At 35.6% G+C, this 25,553-nt stretch overlaps 1 protein-coding gene across 3 annotated transcripts in view; it reads left to right on the forward strand.

Moving 5' to 3' along the window:
• The window catches only part of GPBP1 (GC-rich promoter binding protein 1), a 76,968-nt gene that overhangs the window by 45,139 nt on the left and 6,276 nt on the right, over positions 1-25,553 (forward strand). For 2 of the 3 annotated variants that reach the window (XM_045493755.1, XM_045493747.1), the window contains exons 4-12: positions 2,770-2,893; positions 3,019-3,242; positions 6,050-6,116; positions 7,190-7,249; positions 14,023-14,207; positions 14,782-14,922; positions 17,318-17,485; positions 17,938-18,125; positions 24,669-24,771. In XM_045493755.1, coding sequence (XP_045349711.1) covers positions 2,770-2,893; positions 3,019-3,242; positions 6,050-6,116; positions 7,190-7,249; positions 14,023-14,207; positions 14,782-14,922; positions 17,318-17,485; positions 17,938-18,125; positions 24,669-24,771 — 1,260 coding nt within the window. The remainder of the gene's footprint in view (positions 1-2,769; positions 2,894-3,018; positions 3,243-6,049; positions 6,117-7,189; positions 7,250-14,022; positions 14,208-14,781; positions 14,923-17,317; positions 17,486-17,937; positions 18,126-24,668; positions 24,772-25,553) is intronic. The other variant, XM_045493765.1, reaches the window with a different exon arrangement.

Below are 25,553 nucleotides of genomic sequence, written 5' to 3' on the forward strand. Positions count from 1 at the left end.
TCCTGCTTTTCATTTTAGCCCTTTGTGCTGACTGACAATCCATTTGGTCTTCCAGAGTTGTTGAGGCTGGATGGCTGCTGCCACCCAGTGGACACTGTCCTCTCTTAACCTAGTTGAACCAGACCCCGGGGAATTAAGGGAACTATGATTTGAGAGTCTTATTGAACCAGGAGCTTGTTAAGGTGGCAGGCAGAGGAATAAGGTTTACTGTAAAGGGTAGTTGCCACTTCTTTGTGCAAAACAAATGTCCCAGTAGTCAGGTCAGCTGCATGCTCAAATACTTTTCATTAGGTTGAGAGCCCTAATGGGCCCCTTTTTTTGTTCTTAGTTTAAGTTGTTCACTTTAAGAGCTCAGCAGTAGGGCAAGAGCCATATTCCCTTTAGAAAGGGGATGTATGTGTCAGGCACATGGCACTTCTGTACTGGGAAGTAGACTCTCTGAATATCCCATTACCCATCAAATCTTCAATTCTGTCTCTGATATTTTTTCTTTCTTTTGAGAGGCTTTGGTGTTTCTGCTAGACGACCTGGAAGGGGGACAGAAATCACCTGCCATCCTGTCATAACCCTGAATGGAAGAATCTTGAGCATTTTCATTACAAGCATGTAACATAGTACCAAGTTAAAACACAACAAACAATGGTAAATTGAATTGGCCTAAAGGCCCCACCTGCAAGATCACTTTAATTTCCCTTTCCTACTGCTGAATTTTCTCCAAACTCCAAAATCAGTCAAATTGGGTTTTAGTGGCATCTTTTCTCACTATAGTGACACTGACGGAGAAGTTTCGTCCATGCGCTTTAAGGTTACACTCTAAGCTTTCAGGAAATGATTTCTTCATCTGTGAATGAGGGAAAGTACAGGGTGGAGGAGAAAACCACTCCTTTGGGCATTGCATGGGTGGCTTGTAGGCTTTTTGTTTTCTGATTCCTCAACTCAGAGTTGATGTTGCCTCTTCTCTTGTGTACCTTTTGGCTTCATCAAACACCCAGGATGGGGCCTTTCCTCCCCCCATACACCACATTGACTTGGCTTTGCCCCACATTCCTCAGTATTTTCAGCCACCCTTCGCTTAGTACTGTTGCTCCTCATGGGAGTGAGATAGTGACTTGAGCATGTATGTCTAGCAGAGCTATAGAAGTTTGTCATTTTCCTTAAATATCAGTGTACTTGACATTCTCATTAAAGTTGCTAAGGTTGATGTAGTGGGAAGTGGGGGGGGGGTGGTCAGGGAGTACAGAAGGCACAGAACACTTCCACTCCAGCATGCTAGGCTCTGCATTTACTTTGTTTCCAAGAAGTCAGTAGTGTTAACATAATTCCTTCTCATGAGTTTTTAATCTTCCTAAAACTCCATTTATCCTCATTGCTGACACCATTTATTTCAGTGTGGAGTTGCTTTGGCTCAGCAGCCACAGCAGTATTGCCTTTCACTTGGGGCCCCAGTCATAATAAAAAATCCCTTTGTTCTACCATTCATGGGAGAATTAGAACAACTAAGGCACTGTTTGGGTGCCTTATTTCAATTCTACTCCTTGCCACTTGGCTGTTAAACATTGAGGGATGCTTACTTCCACCTATCACTTGGATGATAGCAGTTGCTGCCATGATCATGAGAGTCTTCTCTTACCCTAATCTGGCCTGCAGACCCTTGTTTTAATTTTTTTCTAGAGAATTTTAGCTCTGTTAGTGTTGAATCCTCATCACCAAAACTGTTAGGGTCTGTGAAGGGTTTGTGTTTTTATCATACTTGCAGGCCTAGCATGGTAGCCTGTTGTTGTTTCATGGATGCTGGTGAAGACCTGAGATGGTCAAGGACTATCTTTCATGGCACAATAAACAACATCAAGATAAGGCTGGGGCAATAGGGGAATGATACCACAAGGTCCCACAGTGGCAATGTGGAAAGGCCCAAGGGATGACCTTATGTGCAGTGGTTTACATTTCAACTGATGTACTCTGCTCATTGTCCTGGAGATGGTTGTAACATAAGTCCAACCCCCCAGAGAAATGGTCAGGGCATTTAAAAAGTTGGAAGTTTTGATTGTGATTTTATCAGATTCATGGGTTAATACTGGGGAAGAAGAGCAACCTTTAAAAACAGTTGTGGCTTTTTATGTTCTTTGTAAATCCCTAATTTTTAAAAATAGTTTTTATAAATTATTATTTTTTTAGATTTTAGTTATAAGTAATCTTTACACCCAATGTGGGGCTTGAACTCACAACCCCGAGGTCCATAGTCACATGATCCACTGACTGAGCCAGCCAGGTGCCTCTATACGTTCTTTAGATAATTTTCAAAAAACACTTGCTGTGGGGAAGAGGAGTTTGGAAATCAATCTCGAGAACTTAAAATAGAACTTAAGCTTCATTTGCCATAACTTTCTGTTGTTCAAGAAAATCTTGAGCCATTTATATTTAAATTAAGTAATGTATGATACAGAATGTCAAATTCTGTTACTTAAGAGAAGTGTATTACGTTTTACCTTGTTTCCCTTACAGTGTTATTTTACTTTTAAAGTTTTTGGGTAAGTAGATGTGGTTGTTAAGCTCTTTCAAAATAGCTTCCATTAGACAAGGAAAATAGACCAACAGTGGAATCCATCTTTTAATAAGTTACCAGTTAACCAAATACATGGACAGTAAATACAGAATGTTCTTAACCATTTAGAATTCTTGGAAATAATGTGGGCCGGATTATTACTAGTTTTTAAAGTTATATTTAGGTTTTATGTGTATGTTCATGTATGTGTTTATGATTTGTTTCAGTCGTCACTGAATTTTGAGAAGCATTCTGAAAATTTTTCATGGACAGAAAATCGTTACGATGTGAATCGTCGACGACACAACTCTTCAGATGGCTTTGATTCTGGTATTGGACGTCCTAATGGAGGTAAAATTTGCTAAGAAGTGAGAGTGTAGGATGATTTTCTTCATGTTGTTTTAAGAATGTTTTGTGATTCAGTAGTTAACCAGAGCCATCTTTGAATTTATGTTACTTTACCATTCTTAAATAAGGTAACTTTGGAAGGAAAGAAAAAAATGGATGGCGGATGCATGGAAGAAATGGTACTGAAAACATAAATCATCGAGGGGGATACCATGGTGGAAGTTCTCGTTCTCGTAGCAGTATTTTCCATTCTGGGAAAAGCCAAGGACTACATGAAAACAGCATACCTGACAATGAAGCAGGGAGGAAAGAAGACAAGAGAGAACGCAAACAGTTTGAGGCTGAGGATTTTGTAAGTTTCTTGTAACTTTAATACAAATGAGGTTTCGGCAAGCGCCATTTTAACATCAAGGCTTTCTTACGAGATTTTATCACTATGGTTCATATCTATAGAAATCACAGTTGGTAGATTCAGTTATGTTTAATCTTCAACATTTCGTGAGGCTCTTTGTTTATATAATTCTCTTTCCTCAATTCCTCTCCCTCCTCCTACTTACTCCTGTGTCTTAACCATATAATCATTTAAAAACTTTCGATAAATCTGTGTCATTTTATTCCTTAAATTTGAACAGTTTCCCTTAGAAACAATGGCTGAGCTTGCTAGCTTTTTTGCAAGTGCATCATAACATCTCTGAAAAGCTTTTAAGCTTTTGGAAAGAATATTTTACTAGTACATTTTATTTAGACTGTCTCTTTTAAGTAATGTTTTATTATTCATTTATTACCTTTTTTTTTATAAAATTATTTTAACGTTTATTTTTGAGACACACACACACACGCACGCACGCACGCACACAGAACGTGAGTGGGAGGTGGTGCAGAGAGAGAGGGAGACACAGAAGCTGAAGTGGGCTCCAGGCTCTGAGCTGTCATCACACAGCCTGATGCAGGGCTTGAACTCAACTAATGGTGAGATCAGACCCAAGGTGAAGTCAGACGCTTAACTGACTGAGCCACCCACATGCCCCCATTCGTATATTACTCTTTAAGTTACTTCCAGGATAGTTCTCCTTGTCTTTCAGCTGCTTTATTCAAAAATTTCTCAGTGGTTAGGGAAGGTAAACCACTTGCTGGCTTAGGTCAGATACAATTAGAAAAGTTAACTCCACTCTTAAAAACAGATTATGAACTAGTTACAAACAGAATTTTTTCTTTCTTTCTGTATGTCTGTCTCCCTTTCCTCCCCTCCCTTCCCCTCCTTTTTTTGAGAGAACACGCGCAAGTGAATGATGCGGGGCAGGGGGAGATAGAGAATCCCACAAGGGCCAGAGGGAGAGAGAAGTGGGGCTCATCTGAATTGGGGCTCGTGCTCACCTGCTGCAGGACTCGAGTTCACTAACTGTGAGGTCATGACCTGAGTTGAAGTCAGATGCTTAACCGACTGAGCCACTCAGGTGCCCTACAAAAATTCAGAATTTTCTTAATTCTTCTTTATTTTTAAATCTCACTATGTGACTGTCTAAACACACTGCTTCTCTAGTTGCATGAAAAATTGGTCTCGTGTAAAATCTTACTGATCTTGGCATTTTTTCTTGTGGTTCATCTCTGGTAATGTATTATTTGTATATGTTCGTTCTTCATTCATTATATATTTGACTGGCTCTGAGTCTAGCTGTTTTGAAAGGTGAAACAAGATAGCAAGGTCCTACTCTCACTGAGTTTCTGTTCTATTAGATGTATTCACAACATAAAAAGAAAGTAGTATTTTGTAGAAAATTTAGGTAAAAAGTGACAGGATGGCTACTTTTTGGAGATCAGGAGACGTTTCTCTAGGGAAGTGACATTTAATCTAGGGCCTGGTTGGTAAGGAGTCAGCTTTATTAATCCTGGGAAGAGGGCCTAAGGTGGGGAGCAAGCTTGTAATGTTTGAGGGGGAAAAGGTCAGTATGGGTAAAGTGACTATTCAACCAGATTAGAGAGGTAGCAGAAGGTTTCGATTGAGTAGGACCTGGGCAGGTAAAGGGAAAGACTTTCAGTTTAATTATAGGTGCAGTAGGATGAAGCTCCTTTGGATCAAAGGAAAACTTACGATCATTTGATCTGATTTTAATTTTTTAGAAGAGTATTTTAGTTGTTCAATCTTGAATGAATAACAGTGAGTGAGAGCAGGGAGACTAGTTAGGAAATAGTGGTATTAGTTCAGAAGAAAATGATGGCTTGGCTTGAACTGCGTAGCTGTGACTAGCAAAGATAATATTTTTGTTACTTTGTTAAAACAGCCTTGTCGCTGTTGCTGATCACTTCTGAGGTCATGATCCTAGCCCTGAAGATAGATAGACCTATAGTGTAATTTCTAATACTGTATTTTTTAGAAAGCACCTATCGCTTCCACGAAAGTCTTCTCAGTCCTGTTAAGTTTGTATCAAGGAATCATACTGGTATGCATGTATATACTCTTTTGGGACTTTATTTACAGTAATGTCATTAGAGTGTAAATAGTTTACTTTTGTTGGTAAGTAAAATATATCAAGATTCATTTTATTCAACATGTGTTAAATACCTTCTTTAAGGCAGGCATTGTTGCTAGGTAACACAGAAAATACCTGGAAATTTAGGATTCTAAAATTGGTTTTGAGTACACATTCAATGCTGAAATCACTTTTCTTTTTAATATCCTGTGAATCACTTGTTGAAATAAAAATTTGTACTTTGTTTTGAGAATGAGTGTGTTACAACGAATGCATCCAGCAACGAGAACCTAACACCTGTTGGGAGTAGTCTGATTTTTCTCTTCCTTGCTTTTGACCTTAGGCTAAGAAAGGGTGATTTTTTCCAGTTGATGAAAAAACCACATTGTCTTGTTTGCTCTTTTTTTTTTTTTTTTTTTTAAATCCACGCCTTCTCAAGTAGTTGGGGATAAGAATATTTAAAGACCATTTCCTTGTTTTCTCTTTAGTAGAAGTGAGTATAGATAGTAACCATTTTGATGGTTAGCAGAATAAGTTAGTGAGGTTCCTGAATGGTCTTTAATAGTTAAGAGTTCATCTTATCGTATCATATCAGGGTTTTTATCAGTATGGTTTTGAGATTACTTTTAAAAGGTTTATTTTTTAAAAATGTGAGCAGCGTGAACATTTATTTTCATTCCAATTTTTTCAGCCATCTTTAAATCCTGAATATGAAAGAGAACCAAATCAGAATAAATCATTAGCTGCAGGTGTATGGGGTAAGTAATTTTTAATTTAACTTTGAGGGGTATAAAATGTTATTTGTATGTTTCACTTTTTTGTGTTTTTAAAAATAAAGAGTAGTCTAGAATTAAACTTACTCTTATAAATATGTTTTTGAGTGCTCAGCTACAGAAAACGGTATCACTTACCTTTTAAAAAGATACTGGGGATAGAAGGAGTTTGATTTGAAATACTTGACTTGCACAGATTAGTACCATTAAGTATACTCACGAGTTTTTTTAATGGTTGTAAGTTAAAGTAATGAATCAATGTTGTTTCAAACGCAGCCTGATAATCTTAAGGAAACAAAAAACTTAGTTTAAATTAATTTTTAGTTTTTCACAGTTGAAAACTTAAACTGAAAAGATAAGTACTTCTAATCATAGTGTGATATAAAATTAATCTTTTTACTTATGAAAATGGTTATACATAGAGAGTATTAAATACTTGTATAAATTTGCCTATGGAACTAATCTGTTTGGAATTACTTGTCTTTTTGATTGTCAGAGCTTAATGACTTTTTTTTTTTTTTTTTTTTTTTTTGGTAATAACCCCTTTTCTTTAAAACTGCTGAGTTTAATTTGATAACATCTTACAGAAGATTAAAGCGCACTCATATAGTACAAATCAGACAGCTTTTTAAAGACTCAAGTGAAGTTTAAAATAATGGAAAAAATTTTAAATACGAAGATTTGATATCTGAAAAATAAATTTAATTATTTGATGCCAAATTCAAAGGTGACGAATCCACTTTGGAACTTATACACATGTTCATTTGTATTTTCCTATTGAAAATTATCAACTTACCAAAATAAAAGGATTGTGGCTTGTGACAGCATACTAGTGCTAATGATAAAGGCATTATTTTAAACTTTGCCACTTCCTATGCTGTTCTTTAATGTATTTATGGGTGATAACTGGGGCATTACTTTGTTTTCTTTTGATCTCCCGATTTATTTAAGGGCTTTTTGAGGGTGGGGGTGGGGGTGGTCAGACACTTTTGTTAGAACCATGTGAATGGCATTGTTTTTTCTGTATTGCAAATTAGTATTTCTACCACTCTCCCCAGGCCTACACGCCCAGACACACACATACCCAACCAAAAAAATCTCCCAAGCTCCTCTCTTAGGTATGTTTCCTTATTATTCAGTTTTTCTGGGAACAGCTGATTGCATAAGAATATAGAACCACCTGGAAGGTGTTAAATAGAGTCTCTTAAGAAATTAGGAATAATTTGGATTTGATTAGAATGAAAGTAAATAAAAAATTAATGTCAGTGAGCTTTTGTCATATAAAACTACCTATAGATACTATTGGTACTGATCCTTGGTTAATTTAATAATTTTAGAAATGATTTAAAGGCAAGTACATCTTTGAAAATATTGAGAATAAAATGTATTAATATAAAGATTTTGGTTCTACTGTTTCAGGGTTGGTCTAAGGATTTTGAGCACTAGTTGAAAAGATGTTTAAAAGGAAGATGTTCTGTGCCTTAGGTAAACTAAGAAGTGTGTTTGCATTAGAAAAAAGAAAATGGTTAATTGTGGCTTGATTAACTGTTAAATTCCCAGTACTTCCCATAGGAATACAATGAAGTTTTCATTGTATTACACTTCACTATTCCTTTCTCACTTTCCCCCTGGGTTCCCAAATATCGTTTTCCCCATTGCAACATTTAAAATAGCAATGTTCCTGAGGAAGACATGAGAGAATTTTAGGAAAGACTTCAATAGAACTTTTCTAGTGCTACTTCCTTCCAGGTAAGTAAAAATTTAATAACCGAAATGTAATACGTATTAAACAAACCAGTTTGTCCCTGAAACTGTCCTTTTGTAGATCAGAAATTGCAAGAATCTAAACAAAATATCCCAATTAAAAAAAATACCTTGAGGGAAAGTAACTAAACTGTTTAAAATATAATTACTTAAGTGTAATTCTACTTAGAACTTATTTAGCTTTTTAAAAAACACCTTCCTGCAGCTTATATCTGTGACTTTTTTTATTGTTTTGATCTTAATCAGGAGCACTGTTGTTGGGTGTCCAAGATTAATGCTTACTAAATTAATCTATATCTTTAATACTTGAAAACTAAAAGGTACTTGAGTGTGCCTGTGACCATTTTAAAATACTCAGTTGTGTGACTGATATATTTGGGAGGTGAGAAAGAGAAAAAATGATGTGTATATGTTTGTATACAATTTGATACATAATTAGTAATTGTTGATTTGTGTGTTTTCAAAAGTACTACTGGCTATTTTTGTGTTGATGAATTATGTCAGCAATATATTATTGGCAGAGTCTGACATTTAGTTCTAAAGATACTAAATAATGAAAAATTTCAGTCATAGTAATTAATTTAAGCATAATGTTTAAACTTAGCATTTATTTTTGTGTCTATTCCTTGATAACTTGATGAGCTTTCCTGTTTTTTGCTTATATTTGATATACTACTTAAGAGCATCAATATTCATTTTTAAGAATTTTATTTGCTTGGCTTTCTAAAAGCAAATTGGTGACTATTTCTTAAAGATGGGTTATTTTCTAGAGAATTCCAATTATAGTAGCCGAAAGCATACACATTGAGTGACATGCATGTTTGCATTAAGTGAATTCGATTATGATGAAAGCCAGTGAATTTTGTTTTTTAAAGGAACTCTGTAAGTAGAATTAGGAGAAAGGAATAATCCTTACCGAATTTCTTTGTAAAAGTATCTGTTGGTAGTTTATACGTGGAAATGACTCCACTTTCCTTGAATGTCTTACAAAAATAGTTTTTAAACTTAGAACAAGAAGAAAAAGGTAATGCAACATATGTTAAAGGTTGATAAGGGAAAATTAATAGAGTTTGATTAGACAACTTGACAGAAGTCAATTTTACTTGGTCGGAGTTAGAAGTATTATTTGTTCATCGTGTAAGTTCTTTTAGAAGTATGAGTGATGTAGGGGGCCTTATTAAAGAAAAAACACCATACCCCTATTGTTGGCTTACATTATAAGTTAATGAAACTCATTTGTTTCAAACTTCTATTGTGAAACAAAACAGATTTGTACATTAAAAAATTGAAAACCAAAAAGATTTAAACCACGTCAGTTTCTTTAAATCGGAAACATTTGGTTTTCTGCATTAAAATTAGTGTTCACAATAGGAATTTGTTTTTATTGCTGAGGTTTGGGTTTGATATTTGTGTATTACTGTATTTTATGTGACTAAGTTTCTTCTTCAAATTAGTGTGAAAACTTAATTCACATGTGATTCACCCTTCATTTGGCCATATGCTTTTGTTCACCCATTAAAGTTAACTCTTTTGTCAAGATCATGAAACCAAGTCAGTAACATGGCATCAGAAAAGGGTGGACTTTGATCCCACTTGGTAGTACACAGACTTTTTTTTCTGACCATTTAGTTACAGGCCTAGTATGCTTATTTTTAGTTGGGGATGGTAACAATTTGAAGTATTTGGTATAGCAGTAAATACTTGAATTCCCATTTTCTCCACTAGTATATAATATAGTAGTTAAGGACATTTGTTATGGAATGAGATAGATCAGGGCCCCTAACATTAGGTGTTTTACCTGATGGTTAGACTTTTGGGTAGATTACTTAATCTGAGTGAATTTTCTCATCTCAGAGATGAGGGTGATCACAATTTTAATGAGAAAAGCAGTATAAATATTAAATTGCATAAAATATTAAAATTATTGTGTAAATCAATCTATGTAAAACACTTGATCATGTTAGAGTTGTTTAATGAACCTGAACGTTAGCTAAGTTATGTTCAAATCTAGTTAAGTGATGGATATTCTTGTAGATTCATTAAAAGGCAAAAAAAAGAGGAATTTTTAGGGTAGAGATCAAAGAATAAAGTAATAAGTGATTGAATCAGAAAACATATAGAAGACACTTGGAGGAAATGTAGTGAAAGACAAGAGGATGAAGAATTGAAATGTTTGCTCTTAACTACACATGTTGCCAAATTAGTTTGTATTATAGGTGGCAGTATTTTCTTTTTTTCTAGAAAGAATTGAGCCAGTCCTCCTCCCACCATTGACTTTGTATTTAAGAAAAAAAAAATCTCTTGTATCCATAGATATTGGGAGAGTATAAATAACAAGGAAATAAAGGGATATTTAAAGTCAGTTATTGTCAGATAATAGTTTGTGAGGGTAGCAGAAAACAGGTATATGAAAATCTAAGACTCCTTTGCTTTAAATTTCAATGACAATGCCTGCTTATCTGAGTTGGAAATAATATGGACGTGTAATTTACAGAGGGAAGTCACTGAGATCACTTACTTTCTAGTTTTTTTTTTAATACAAGTGTTTGCATATTGTTAACCAGTTGACAAAGTAAATGGAGAAAGAATAGAAGGAGACATTGGATACTGTTTGAATCTAACTGCTTCAGCACTTGAAAGATTAATGTCAGTATTTGTAGGGAGAATCTGAACAGATGAACATGTTTATAAGTACATTTGACTCTTGAACAGTGCAGGAGTTGAGGGCCTTAATGCCTCTTACCCCACCCCTTTGGTCGAAAATCCCTGTATAACTTTTGATCCCCCCGCCCCCCAGACTTAAGTACTACTGATAGCGTACTGTTGATTGAAAGCCTTACCGATAACATAATTGATTAAAACATATATTGTGTATTACATGTATACTGTGACAGAGTAAGCTACGAGAAGAAAACCTTATTAAGAAAATCATAAGAAAAATATACTTATAATACTTTTATGTATTTATTGGAAAAGTACTTGCATGTAAGTGGACTGGTGCATTTCAGACCTTGTTATTCAAGGGTCAACTGTAATATAAATGACTCAAAGTTTGGACAGTTAGTGCTGCCATCATCCTTTCCATTACTTTTATTGTAATGGTTGCTATTAAGAGCTCTTGTTATTAAATGGGCAGGTTTATGTAGTGTATTCAGCACAGTTACATAGGATATAGGTTAGTCTGTGTTTATTTCTGTTAGAATTTTTCTCATCTTCTGTAATTTTGTAAATCAACTTAAAGTTTAATACAATATTGAAATATAATTGGAAGCATACTATAATGGAGATAGTCTGACTTTTCTAGATTTTTTTTCTAGTATTTTAAAATATTTTACAGTAATTCTCTGACAGGAGCTATTTTTCATTTTATAGATGAGAGAATTAATAGAGTTGGAGCAAGATTCTATAAATCTGGTATAAATGTCCATGTTCTTAACCTCTGTACTGTACTTACTTTGCTACTTAGTCTTCTATGATTTATTTCTTAGGCTTCACATTTCTTCTTTTTTTTTTTTAAATAGGTTTCACACCTAACGTGGGGCTTTAACTCAAGACCTTGAGATAGAGTTGCATCCTCTACCGACTGAGCCAGCCACATGTCCCTTCACCTTCCTTCTTTATAGAATATTCTGTCTTTGCCCTGAAGGCTTCTTTGAGGAAAAAGCCACATTATTTTTTGCTCTAGATGTCCAGGAATCCAGTTTTAGGAAAGTGAACTTAGTAGTCAGGAAGTATGTTGAGGTTTAAAGATAACATATCTGTTTGCTTGTCTGCTCTTTCTCTCCTGCCTTCTAATTTTGATTAATGATTGCTTATACACAAAAGTTTGCTTTATTTTTTTCTTGAACCTTCAGCTTTCCACGTGGGATCATTTTTCGCCTGCCTATAGTACATTGTTTAGGATTTCCTTTAGTAACTTTTTTTTCATAGCGATTGATCTTTGAAAAGTTTCACTTCTGCCCTCTGCCATGTGTGGCTTTTTCAAGTACAGGTCTGTAATCCAAGATTCAGGGGTGGATCGGTCCCATCCTCAGCTGTTAGGTTCCTTTGTGCACACTCAATAAAAGTTTTTTTCTTTACTTCTTCATAAATGTGGGTTGACATCACCCCTTGCTGATGATGGTGACTCTTTTCCTGTTGTATTTGTTTTCCTCCATTATAGTAATTTTAACATAGGAACTACTTTAAGGTAAAGAAGGTACATTTGTGTGTTTAATGGGCCATTTTGAAGTGGAAGTGTGCTTATCAGCCATGTTTGAACTTCTTTAATTGTGGTGTACTGATAGAAATGTCCTCTTTTTCAGCACTTGACTTTCTGAGACCTTGCAAACTCTTACTGCCTTTTGCATTTCCCAGTATCAGTCATTACTGATTCTTGAGATTCCTTTTAGCAATCTTTTTTTTCCCCAGTTTTATTCTCACCGTCATCATCTGTTTACCAGAATAATTGCAAAGCTTAAATGGTTTAGTGCTATTTCTAGGGTTTTTTTTTCATCTGTGAGATCTTTCTTTCCCTTCTTCTTCCTCTTCTTCTTCTTCTTCCTTTTTCTCTTCTTCTTCTTCTTCTTCTTCTTCTTCCTCTTCTTCTTCCTCTTCTCCTTTTTTCTTCTTCACTTATTTTGACAGAGAGAGCACGCGTGCGTCTGAGCAGGGGAGGGGCAGAAAGACAGGGAGAGAGAATCCTAAGCAGGCTCCATGCTGTTCGCACAGTGCCTCTATGGGGGGCTCGATCCCATGAACTGTGAGATCATAACGTGAGCCAAAATCAAGAGTCAGACACTTAATCAACGAGGACACCCGGGCACCCTGAAACATCTTTATACTTAAATTTTGTTTTGTTGACTTAATTAAGTTCTTTAGAAAATCTGTATATTGCTGATTTAATTTCTGTTTTTGTGTGACCAAAGATTTCTTTCTTAGCCTTTATTCCTTGGGCCTTGTAAGGCATCCAAGAAGTTGGAATATTTGCCTTAGTAGATTAGCCATGTGTTTAACTTTTAAGAGGATTTGCTCAGTTTGCTCTAGGTTCTTGTTCTTTTATACATCAGCAGTAAAATGAAGTAGCATACCAGCTCTATATTTTGAAGATTTTGAAGCCTCAGATGAAGTTTGAGAGTCTCTTCATGCCCCTATAAGTCCTTGTTTAGTTTTTGAGATGATCCAGTAGGAATTTTGGTTTGGTTTGTTTGAGGTGGGGCATCATCACAAACATTTAGGCAACTCAGCATGTCACAGGAACTTATTTAATACACAATGCTAATCTTGATTTAGATTTCCTAAGCTTTCTCCCCTTAATTCTTTTATTCTAAACTCTTCAACTATGAAACTGACACTTAGAGAATTTTTGTAAAGGAAGAAAGACATACTTCACCACAATAATTGTGAACATGCTCACGTGTAATACCTACACTAACTAAATTCTAGGATTAAAATTAAACTCTATGGGCAGGTTTTCATATTTTAGCAATTGAATTTCTCTTGAGAAAACAGCTCTGTTAGCAATTATTCCTAGTACTATCTTCAGAAGAATTGAGTTTGTTACCCTATAACTTACATAATGCCTTCATTATAGTTAGATGGCCAGTAAATATTTGAATGACTTGGTATTGTGAAAATAGAATTCTGTTTTTTGTTAGTCACAACTTGAGTAGCAATTTAGAAATTGAGGGACTATAGTTCTTTATTTATTGATAGTAACTTTGTAAGTGAGATAAGAATGAGAAGGAGTTAGAAAAACTATTTTTTGAAAATTGAGAAGAGGAAAATATAATGTACTTTATATTCTAAGCCTTAGGAGACTAGAATGAAATTTGCAATTAAAAAATTTAATTAATGTTTTAGGCCAGTGTTCAGCTGAATTCATTTGTATTACTTGACATTGTGCAATCCTTGCTATATTCTGTTTATGTTTTAGCTTTATTTATGAAGCAGGAATATAGCTTATACTTATTTAGCTTAATTATTTTGCCCAGGAAGCAGCAATTATTTTTAAATATAATCGAGGATTGGATTATGCTGTTTGTGTGTGTGTGTGTGTGTGTGTGTGTGTGTGTGTGTGTGTGTGTGGTTTAATTTTATGCTAAAATTTAAACTGTATGTAACTCTTGCTCGTGCTTTATTTATGCAGAATATCCTCCGAATCCTAAATCTAGAGCTCCAAGGATGCTGGTCATTAAGAAAGGTAATACAAAAGACTTACAGCTATCTGGATTCCCAGTGGTAGGAAATCTTCAGTCACAACCAGTTAAGAACGGGACTGGTCCAAGTGTTTATAAAGGCTTAGTCCCTAAACCTGCTGCTCCACCTACAAAAGTAAGTTCTAAATTGTTTAAAATGCAAGTTTTAAGTTGGTACCAATTGGGTTACTTTGAGAATAGAATGTTAAAAAATTTTATACCAAAGTGGGAGGGTTTGTTGGTGGGATACTGACTTGAAAGTGGAAAGAGTTCACCCATTGTGTATCATTACTTTTAATTATCTTTTAAATGATGTGTGTGTTTGCTCATGTATGTGTTTTCTTATATTATTGGTAGTAAATCTATAAAATTTTGTTTTGCTAAATAGTACATAGTGCTGTTTCCTTGGTGTTCAGTTTTAGGTTTTTGGAACTCGTACTTGTGTTTTTTTGATATTAGGCAAAACAAACCTGACTTTAGGTTTGTAAGACCTTGTAAAAATAGTAATGTAGTCAGATGTTTTTTGTCTAAATACCAGGCTTTGATTTTAGTTGTAGGAAAAGAAGAGAAATATGTAGGAATGATTAAGATATGTAATACAGTAATTATTTTTATGAGTCACACACAGTCATCTGTATTGTGTTCACTTTGTTTTTCCCCTCTGAATAATCTGTTTTTGATAGACATTAATGTTTGATGTTTTCCTCTAGCCTACTCAATGGAAAAGCCAAACTAAAGAAAATAAAGTTGGGACTTCTTTCCCTCATGAGTCTACATATGGTGTTGGCAACTTCAATGCTTTTAAATCAACTGCCAAGAATTTTAGCCCATCAACAACTTCAGTGAAAGAGGTATGTTATTTAAAATTATTCCTGAGGAATGCAACATATCTTAATCATACAATGTAATAGTGAACAAAAGGCATAGATTCATTAAATGAATACATTAAAATGAGATATTTTAGTTCTTCCTTAAAACTTGATTCAAGTACTTTGCTCTTTGCTAATCAGTTTTGCACTTTAAGTATGGATAATTTAAATATATATTTAAAAGTTTATTAAAAAATTTTTTTAATGTTTATTTATTATTCAGAGACAGAGCATGAGCATGGGAGGGGCCGAGAGATGGGGAGACAGAATGTGAAGCTGGCTCCAGGCTCTGAGCTGTCAGAACAGAGCCTGATGTGGGGCTTGAAATCACAAACTAAGATGATGACCTGAGCTGAAGTGGGATGCTTAACTGACAGCCACCCAGGCACCCCTCTTAATGTATTTTTGAGAGACAGAGCACAAGCAGGGAAGGGTCAGAGAGAGGGGGAGACCCAGAATCCAAAGCAGGCTCCAGGCTCTGAGTTGTTAGCACAGAGCCCGATGCGAGGCTCGAACCCATGAACCATGAGGTCATGACCTGAGTGGAAATCAAGAGTTGGACACCCAACCCATTGAGCCACCTAGGCTTCCCATTGCCACAAATAATTTTTTTTTTTTAATTTTTTTTTTTCAACGTTTATTTATTTTTGGGACATAGAGAGACAGAGCATGAACGGGGGAGGGGCAGAGAGAGAGAGGGAGACACAGAATCGGAAACAGGCTCCAGGCTCTGAGCCATCAGCCCAGAGCCCGACGCGGAGTGACCGCGAGATCGTGACCGCGAGACCGTGACCTGGCTGAAGTCGGACGCTCAACTGACTGCGCCACCCAGGCGCCCCGCCACAAATAATTTTTAAGAAAAGGATTATGACAGTTGGAGTTTTGACACTTGTGTTAAGAGTTAGGCTATGCTGTAGGATTGAACTTTGACTGAAAATGAGGATTTGTATTATATAATCTTCCATTGGGTATGATGGACATTTCATTATTTTATTAACATGTCTTATTAGTGTTAACACTTAAGGGGCAAGAGAGGAGAAGAGGGAGGGGAAGGTGCATATTGTTACTTTATGGACTTAATATGCCTGGTAGCTTAAGTATTTTTTTGTCATTTGGCCAGGTTTCTGAAACTTCTAGACCGTCAAGTTCTCTGATTAGTTGAGGGTCAAAAGACGCTTGTGACTATGTTGCCACATTTGAAATTGCTCTCAGTACTTTGTTGGAACATCATAGCCCCTCATAATCATAGAAATTTAGAACTGGAATGAAGGGACCAGCATTCATAGCTGGTAATTGTGGCTTAGATTCCTTATAGTTTGTAGATAGTGTTGCCAATAGTTAAGCATTACGGTAGCTTTCCATGGCTACAAATTTTTGTGACACGGAGTTGTAACATTCTATTTTCTAATGTATTCCACTGTCAGAACCCCCAAAACAAAAGGACTCTAGTACAGGTCTCTCCCTACCTCCCTCCTGCCCAACCACAAATATTTTCCTTGGTGAAATCCTACCTGATAAACCCTCTGTGTATCTGTGTGTAAATAATTATAAAATAGGTTTTATTGGAACTATTTTTAGGACCCTAAAACTGAGGAACACAGTTTTAAAAACCACTCTATATGTATTTTAGGCATATTTAAATAGCTTTAGAATATTTTATAAAATTGTATTTAAACTCTTAATTTAGGGGGCACCTGGGCAGCTCTTTCAGTTAAGCATCTGGCTCTTGATTTTGGCTCACATCATGATGTCACGGTCGGGCTCTGTGTTGGGTGTGGAGCCTGCTTTAGATTCTTTCCCTCCCTCTTCCCACACCCTGCTTGCACACATGCCTTCTCTGTGTCTCTCAAAAGTAATTAAAAAAAAAAACCCTCTTAATTTAAAACAGTAGTTTTTAGTATTGCCAGACCTTAATTGTTTTATGCTATAACAAAATCGTTTTGTTTTTGTTTTGTTTTTTTTTAAAGAAAAGTCTTTTGGGGCACCTGGGGGGCCGAGTCGGTTGAGTGTCCCACTTCAGCTCAGGTCATGATCTCTTGGTTCGTGAGTTCAGGCCTCACATCGGGCTCTGCCAACAACTCAGGGCCTGGAGCCTGCTTCAGATTCTGTGTCTCCCTCTCTCTTTGCCGCTCCCCTGCTCACGCTCTGTCTCCCTGTCTCTCAAAAATGAATAAATGTTAAAAAAAAAAAATTTATAAAAGAAGAAAGAAAATCTGCTCATTCACTGGGGTAGATAAAACATGCAGGTATAGAAGAAAATAGACTTAAAATCAGTTTTGTATTGTGAATAAAGATGAAATAGAAGTTGTGGTAGTTGTGAACTTTATATTGACACGCTTTGTCTACATGTTTATTAATATTTCTGAATTTTTTCTAGTGTAATCGCTCAAATTCCTCTTCACCTGTTGACAAACTTAATCAGCAACCTCGTCTAACCAAACTGACACGTATGCGCACTGATAAGAAGAGTGAATTTTTGAAAGCATTGAAAAGGGATAGAGTAGAAGAGGAACACGAAGATGAAAGTCATGCTGGCTCAGAGAAGGTAATTGAACTTGTAGTAACTCTTCGTTTGTCATTAACATGTCATTGAACTATTTAGACAAATAATCATTTAAGACCTTTGAATAAACTTTATCAAAATAATCATCTTCCTGAAAGCAACGCTAGTTTGTTTATTTGCATAAAGAATGACTTCCTTTCTCAAGCAGTTTTTGCTCATTCTGGTGTTCCTGTGCAAAAATAATGTTTTCTTCTGTTTTCCACATTGCCTATCTTCATCCTTTTGATTTGCCTTTGTTGAATAGTCATGAAGAAATAGTTGGAAAGCTTTGGGGTATCCTTCACAGCTTAAGTTTACATGGTCTGAGAATGTCTCCTAAATTTAATGATTATAACATTTATGTGTTGTCTGGAAATGTAACAAGAATCTATTAAAATTTTTAGCAATTGTATTCTCTATCTCATTCTTTTTTTTTTTAACTCCCCCCAAACCAGGATGACGACTCATTTAATTTGCATAACAGCAATAGTACTCACCAAGAAAGGGATATAAACCGAAACTTTGATGAAAATGAAATTCCACAAGAGAATGGCAATGCCTCAGTAATCTCCCAGCAGATCATTCGGTCTTCAACCTTCCCACAAACTGATGTTCTTTCAAGTTCGCTTGAGGCAGAACACAGGTTAGTATTCATTTTTATTCTTTTCTTTTCGTTCTTTACAGGATTTTGATATTAGTATGGAAACGTTGTGATCTATTTAACTGTTTCATTGAGTTATTTACCACAAATTTCCCCCATTTTAAGTGTACATTTGTATGATTTTTGGTATATTCAAAGCTGTGCAACTGTCAACACAATCTTATCTCCACTAAGAGAAATCTGTGCTCATTTGCATTTATTCCTCTCTTTTTTCTGTGTCCGAGGTAACCACCAGTCTCCTTTCTGTATCTATAGATTTGCCTTTGCTGGATATTTTATAGAAGTAGAACCATACTTTGGTGTTTTATGTCTGGTTTCTTTAAGTTAGCATATGCTTTCAAGATTCATATTGTAGCATGTGTCACTATCTTTATTCACAGTGCACTATATGGTTCTATCACATTTTGTTCATTAATTTTAATGAGAATTGAGTTGTTTGTACTTATTGATGATGCTGCTCTGAACATTCATGTACAGGTGTTTGTACTGACATGTTTTTAGTCCTTTTGGTGGTAGATATTGGGAGTGGAATTGATATGTTTAACATTTTGAGACTGCCAAACTATTTTCCAAAATGACTGTACTGTTTTACATTCTCATCAGCATTATATGAAGGTTCCAGTTTCTCCATATTCTCACCAACATTTGTTACCATCTGCCTGTAATTTAGCCATTCTTTTTTTTTCTAATTTTTTTTTTAAGTTTTATTTGAGAGAGCACAAGTGGGTAGCCGTGAGATCATGACCTGAGCTGGCCCCTAGAGTCAGATACTTAACCAACCGAGCCATCTAGGTATCTCTAATTTAGCCATTCTAATGGAAATGAAATGAAGTGCTATCTTTTTGTGGTATCTTTAATATGTGGATAATAAGAGGTATCTTTAATACGCATTTCCCTTAAAACGGACAGTGATGAACATCTTTTCAAGTACTTATTAGCCATTTGTATGTCTTTTTGAAGAAACTTCTGTTGAAATTCTTTGTCCATGTTTAAAGTATTTGTCTATTTGTAAACATTCTTTATATATTTTGAATGTAAGTCCTGAATCATAGGCATAATTTGCAGGTATCTTTTCCCATTGTGAGTTGTCTTTTTACTGTCTCAGTGGTACTGTTTGAAATAAAAAACTTTTGATGAAGCCCTTTTACCAATTTGTGTGTGTGTGTGTGTGTGTGTGTGTGAGAGAGAGTGAGTGAGTGAATGTTTGTCCTGCCTCCCCCCTTACTCTCCCAGCCTTCCCATAACTCTATAGTTAAGAACAGGTATTTTTTGTAGAAATGCCTTACCCTTCATGTGGTCTTGAAATAAACCACATGGTTTAGCATTAGTAAATGAAGGATTTGTGGACTTCGCTTAATTGCTTTTGATTGTTTTGTTTGTTTTAATTTTAAAAGAAGACTTTAGTTGTGTTACAGAAATATACTTCAACTGATTTAACTCCTCCATGAAGGGAGAAATTATGGCACCAAAACTTAAGCTCTTCTGCCATAGATGGATTATTTTAGATTACTGTTTCGTCTACAGTTTTCATTTTTATAAGCTTGATTCCATACATATTTATGCAGTTTGCCAGTACAACTTCTAAAGCAAGAAAATGCTAATACATGCAGTTATATCATCATGTATTAGTCTGCAACTGCTTTGTGTAAGATTAAATTTAAAAAATTTTGTTTATTTTATTTTGAGGGGGAGAGACAGTTGGGCCAGAAGGGGCAGAGAGAGTGAGTGAGAAATTCCCAAGCAGACTCTGTGCTGTCAGCAGAAAGTCCCACGAGGGGCTCGAACTCAGGAACCTGCAGATCATGACCTGACCCAAACAAAACCAAGAGTCTGACGCTCAACTGACTGAGCCACCCAGGTGCCCCAGTTGTCAGGTTTCATTATATCATCAAGATAGTTTGAATGGGTCCAACTGATAGATTTGTGGTATCATGACTTGAGCAGAAGTCAGGAGCCGGACATCTAACCAGCTGAGCCACCCAGGTGCCCTTGAATTGTTGTTGACTAAAAATTCTTAACACCTTCTGGGACCAGGCTAAGTGTCAAGTGATACTTGTTAACTGCCTTAGTGATCAACTTGACTTTCTGTTTGGTTTAATGCCATTTCTCAGAGAATTTCATTTAATTCTAAGACAAGAGGAAGTGGGCTATACCTACTGTGGAATAACTTAAAAATTTATATTAAAGACTCCTTTAAGTCTTTGGTCTTTTTGGCCCAGTTCATTATTATTTATTGTCCTGATGATTTTGGTTCCCTTTTACCAAAGTATGTTCTGCTCTTTTTAGATGCAGCTGTAACTATTGTATATTAGAATACAGGCATTTGTTTTGATTTTTATAATCCCATACTAACTTGGACTTCATTTTTCCTTAAAATAATTTATTGGGCTGATGATAAATGCAAATGCCCTTTTGATGAGAGTTAATTTAGCTAGATGAATTTCGAGCTGACTTAACTAGGTAATATCTATAAATTTCCTTGTTTGGGCAAACTATATTTTATTACTGTACATTTAGTATGAATGGATCAGTAACTACACTTTTTATTCCCACCCCAGTTTGTAGAATTCCCGTTTACCTCATACTATATAGATTGTGACTGAGATTAGGCTGAGTAATGTCTGCAATGTCCTGTGATGCAGAAAATAATAGTAAGCATTAATTCCTTTTTTAGAAGATAGGCATAAGTAGACATTCCAGTATTTTTTCCCATTATTCTAGTATATCATCTTATATACCCCCTTTGAAGCTACTGTTCTGTAGTATAGGTATAATTTGTGACACAATTTCTCTATCAGGGTTCCCTCTCTCTGTTTCTCTTTTATAAGTAGTGCTGGTGCGATCATCCTTGTATTTATATCCGTAAACATTTGTATAAGTGTGTATAAAACATTACTAGGAATGAAGTTGATTGGTCACATGGGCACACCTAATTAGACTCTGCTTTGTTAGTACCCAAAGATGTTTTTTCCACTTTCCATTTTTACCAGTAGTCCTTTAAATATTTCTACTCAGTTGATAGAAAAGAAGTCTTGTCCATAGAAAGGAAAGTATACAAACCGGACGTTCTAATGATAGTAAAAGATGAGTTTTCTTTTAGGGGAGATACAGTATAGGCGGTAAAATAAAGGTAAATTACCTATAAAATCTCTTAAGACTGTGGTAAAAAAAAGTTGAAACTTAATGCCTTTTGGTTTTTATATATGCCTGCAGTATTTTGTAGCAAAAGAAAGTTGAGCCATACTTGTTTGAAAATATTCTTGATAACCCCGATACCTATAATGAGTGTTTTAATTTTAACACTTCATTATTATTTCTTCATTTGCAGACCTATTTAGTGTAGGAAGTATTTTGGTGGTTTCTTTGATTCATAAAGACTCCGGGAAGAGAGATTTGAAGTTCCACACCTCAATACAGTTTGGTCCTCTGGTGGTGACTAACAGGAGAAAATGGAGAGAATAGGGTTTAGGAACCAAGCTAAATAGAGCAAGAAGAGAACATTCTAAATTGGAATAAGCTGTAGCGGGGATGGGTGGGAACCCATGCTGCATAAGGAGATTATCAATGATGACTACTTAAATGAATATTTCATTATATATATATATATGTTTTTTTTTTAAGACCTAATATTACTTTGTGGAAATGTTGTGTGTTCTAAAAAGAATTCCAAGTCAGTAAAAAGAAGTAAACCTACTTTGGAAACATTTTAACTTTTTAAAATGTTTATTCATTTTTGAGAGGGTGAGTGGGGGAGGGTCAGAGGATCCCAGGTGGGCTTGGTGCAGTGAGCCCAATCCAGGGATTGAACTCCTGAACCTTGAGATCATGACCTGAGTGGAAGCCAGAATTTTTTAGCTTGAGTTTTCTTTCTGCTTAATATAGTATATGTTGTGTATGTGTTCCACAGATAATATATTAATACATTTTTTAGGTGACAAAGTTAATGGCTTCTTCTAGATGTGGGGTTTTATTTCTTTGAAAAGGAGGTGGTATTTCTTTTCCATGGCTTTAGATTTCCTGTAAACTTTGGTTCTTAAGTTGTGTGCATATTAAGTACTTACATTAATTGAATTTAACAAACCAGGTGTCAGCGATACAGACCACAAGGATGAAGATTGTGTTGCTCACATGTGTAAACTAAAATATAAAATGAAAAGTTATAGAAAATGTAAAATAGGAAAAATACGGTATTTTTAATTTGGTGTCAAGTTTCTTAATTACTTTTTAAAGTTTATTTATTAGAGAGAGAGAGAGAGAGACAGTGTGAATGGGGGAAGGGGAGAGGGAGAGAGAGAATCCCAAGCAGGCTCTGTGCTGTTAGAACAGGGCCACATGTGGCGCTTGAACTCAGAAACTGTGAGATCATGACCTGAGACAAAACCAAGAGTTGGACGCTCAACCAACTGAGCCACCCAGGTGCCCCAGTTGTCAAGTTTCAATATATCATCCAGATAGTGAAGATAGCTTGAATGTTAGAGGGGGTAGTTGTTGTTAAAAGCATCAAATGAATTAGCACAAATGAGTGCCAGAGAAATTCAGGGGAGTTTGGGGTAAATCTCATAGCTTGAGTACCAGTCAGAAAGTTGTAATTCAGAGCTAAATTAAATCTTTAAAGGTGAAACATTATCTTATTAATGTGGATAACTGGATAGTCATTTTGGAAGAAGAGGGTGTGAAGGGATGTTTAGGGTTGAATACAAAACCTCATTTGTTTTAGGAGCAAGGAGTGGAGTATCTTGACAGGAGAGTATGGTCCTTAATGGAATTAGAGATGATGTTGAAGAGGCAGGGCCTTCCAGATTAGTCAAGCACTGTCATTGCTTCAGATGAAGAAATAGCTCAGGGAAGTGAAGGAATTTACCTTTGTTCTTTACCTGTTTGTGGCCCAAGTCTTCTGCTTCTAAACCTATGCTTTTTCTAATGTAAGGAATTTGAATTTGTGGTCATGGTGTTAAAGTTAAGGAGTTTGTTCTTGAGGAAGTGGAAAGCCATTAGAAACACTTAGTATGTAGTTATTGTGAAAGTGGTGTAAGGGTGATTTGGTAGTAGTTTGAAAGAGCACAAGGAGAAACGCTAATGAGAAGTAAAGGTACAAATAACAGTCACAGTATATTCCTAACTGTGGGGAAAATTATTTGTTTTGAAAGCTATTTCAGGAACAGTTAACAGTTACACCCTCTGGAAGCGGAAAGATGTGAGAATGGACATTTAGGAATACTTGTCTTTTATACAATTTGAAATAACTTGTTTTGTTTGCATTATTGTTTGGTTAACATGCAGTTTTTAATAGTGAAACAAGTGAGTATCTAGCAAAAGTAGTTAGATTGCTTTACCAATCTAAATATGTAGACTCTGGACTGGATGGCATTGGGAATGAAAATACCATTCCACAGGGAAGCCATCTAGGTTAAAGAGTGAAGACTGTGTTGGAAAAGAAGTGTTAAGTGATTAAAAGGATAGTAATTAACGATGATTATGACATTTTGGTCTAGAGGGTTTGGTACAATATATACTAACTTGGGAAGCTGGAAACCAGAATTCTGTTTCCTTCTTTGCTGTCAGGTAGGCAAATTATTTTACTTCAGTGATCTTGATCTTTTTACATGTAGAATATGAGTGTAGTGTTAAATTTTATTCAGATTCTCTGAACATTGATATTCTGAGATTATTTGAAAAGGTACAGGACTCTTGTGGCAGGCTCAAGTTGAAAGATGAGTAGTCATAGAGTAACAAATATTTAAGAGACATAATTATTAGAAAACAAATTATTAACAGACCAATACATGCTATATATATATATAAGAGGCTGAAACTTTGAAATTGTTGAGTCAGATGCATCAGCTATGACTATGGTGGTGGTGTTTACCTGAGTGGAGAAAGTGGTTGGTTCCCCCTCTCTCCCCTTTGGGATTCTCTTTGCCTAAGATGGAGGTATTTTCTTTAAAACATGGAAGGAAAAGAGAATAACCTTATGATTTTACTTATTTGGATCCTAGTTAAGAGTGTTTAAAAAAGTTGTCTTTCTGTTATTGTAGAGCATAATGCCAGTTTCAAATTGAATTATGTGTTAAGGTTGATTACAGGTGGTATCAACAGAAAAATATAGTATAAAATGCAAAGTAGGGGGTTACATATCTCAATCTTTTGTCTTCAAAGTAAAAAACTTAATGAGTAGCTAAGAATATGATGGATTGTTGTGGTGTTAAGGAAAATGAGGAGTATTGCTTTTACTTTCAGTGTAAGAATTTAGCAAAATTTTTCAGTGTCTAGAGACCCTTTTGCAAATTTCCAGCCTAGAGAACCTCTGACAAGGTAAAGCAATTGTGCAATTTATTCTGAAGCTTATTGGGGTTTAACCTTACTGGTTCATTTTCAGAAAGATTCAAAAACAGAGTAAAAAGGCTCTTTATGTATTTTGAGGACTGTGTGTAATGGATCTGGATGGTGTTTTCTTGCACATAATATAAGTGGAATTATCTTACTTGGGAGAAGCTCTCATTTACTTATTTCCTATCCTCTTTTCAGATTATTAAAGGAGATGGGCTGGCAAGAAGACAGTGAAAATGATGAAACGTGTGCTCCCTTAACTGAGGATGAAATGAGAGAATTCCAAGTTATTAGTGAACAGGTAAGAGGACCTGAATCATACAGGTTCATTTTAAATTGCCTTTTCTTAATGAGAACAGCATATTACATTAAGCATTTTTTAAAGAATTTCCTACTTAGGAATTTATTAGCCATCACAGCATAGGTCAGACTGCACTGACAGGTGGAGCTCTTGTGAGACTCAGTCACGGACTGCGAGATCATGACCTGAGCCAAAACCAAGAGACAGAGGCTCCCCAGGCACCCCGGAATTGCCTTTGTTTTAAACAGGTCTGCAGTGCTTGGGAATTAGTGTAAATAATATGTCTATGATTTGTCATGTTCCAGACTTTTTTTAAAAAATAGTATAGGGATAAAAAATAGAAAACATCAGTAGCTTCCCAGATGGCTTCACCTTTTACCTTTTCCTTACATAAGAATATTTAATGCTCTAACACATCCTGGTTTTTTTTTTGTCTCCATAGTTTCCTTTTTGAAAGAGTATTAGGAAATGTTTGATAGGATTGGAATTGCTTGATCATATGGTCATCTGTGTTTAACTTGAGGAACTACCATACTATTTTTCCACTGTAGCTATACCATTTTACATTCCCACCATTGGTGCTCAAGAATTTGTTTGTTTATGGTTGGTTAGTAGCTATCCTAATGGTTGTTAAGTGGGTATCTCTTTGTGGTTTTGATTTGCACTTCTGTATTGGTTAGTTGATGTTGACTCTTCATGTACTTACTGGTCATTTGTGTATCCTCTTGGGAGAAATGTTTATTCAAGTACTTTGCCCATTTTTAAATCAGGTTGTTGCTGAG

This window comes from Leopardus geoffroyi, chromosome A1, assembly GCF_018350155.1.
Source record: "Leopardus geoffroyi isolate Oge1 chromosome A1, O.geoffroyi_Oge1_pat1.0, whole genome shotgun sequence".
Classification (NCBI taxonomy): Eukaryota; Metazoa; Chordata; class Mammalia; order Carnivora; family Felidae; genus Leopardus; species Leopardus geoffroyi.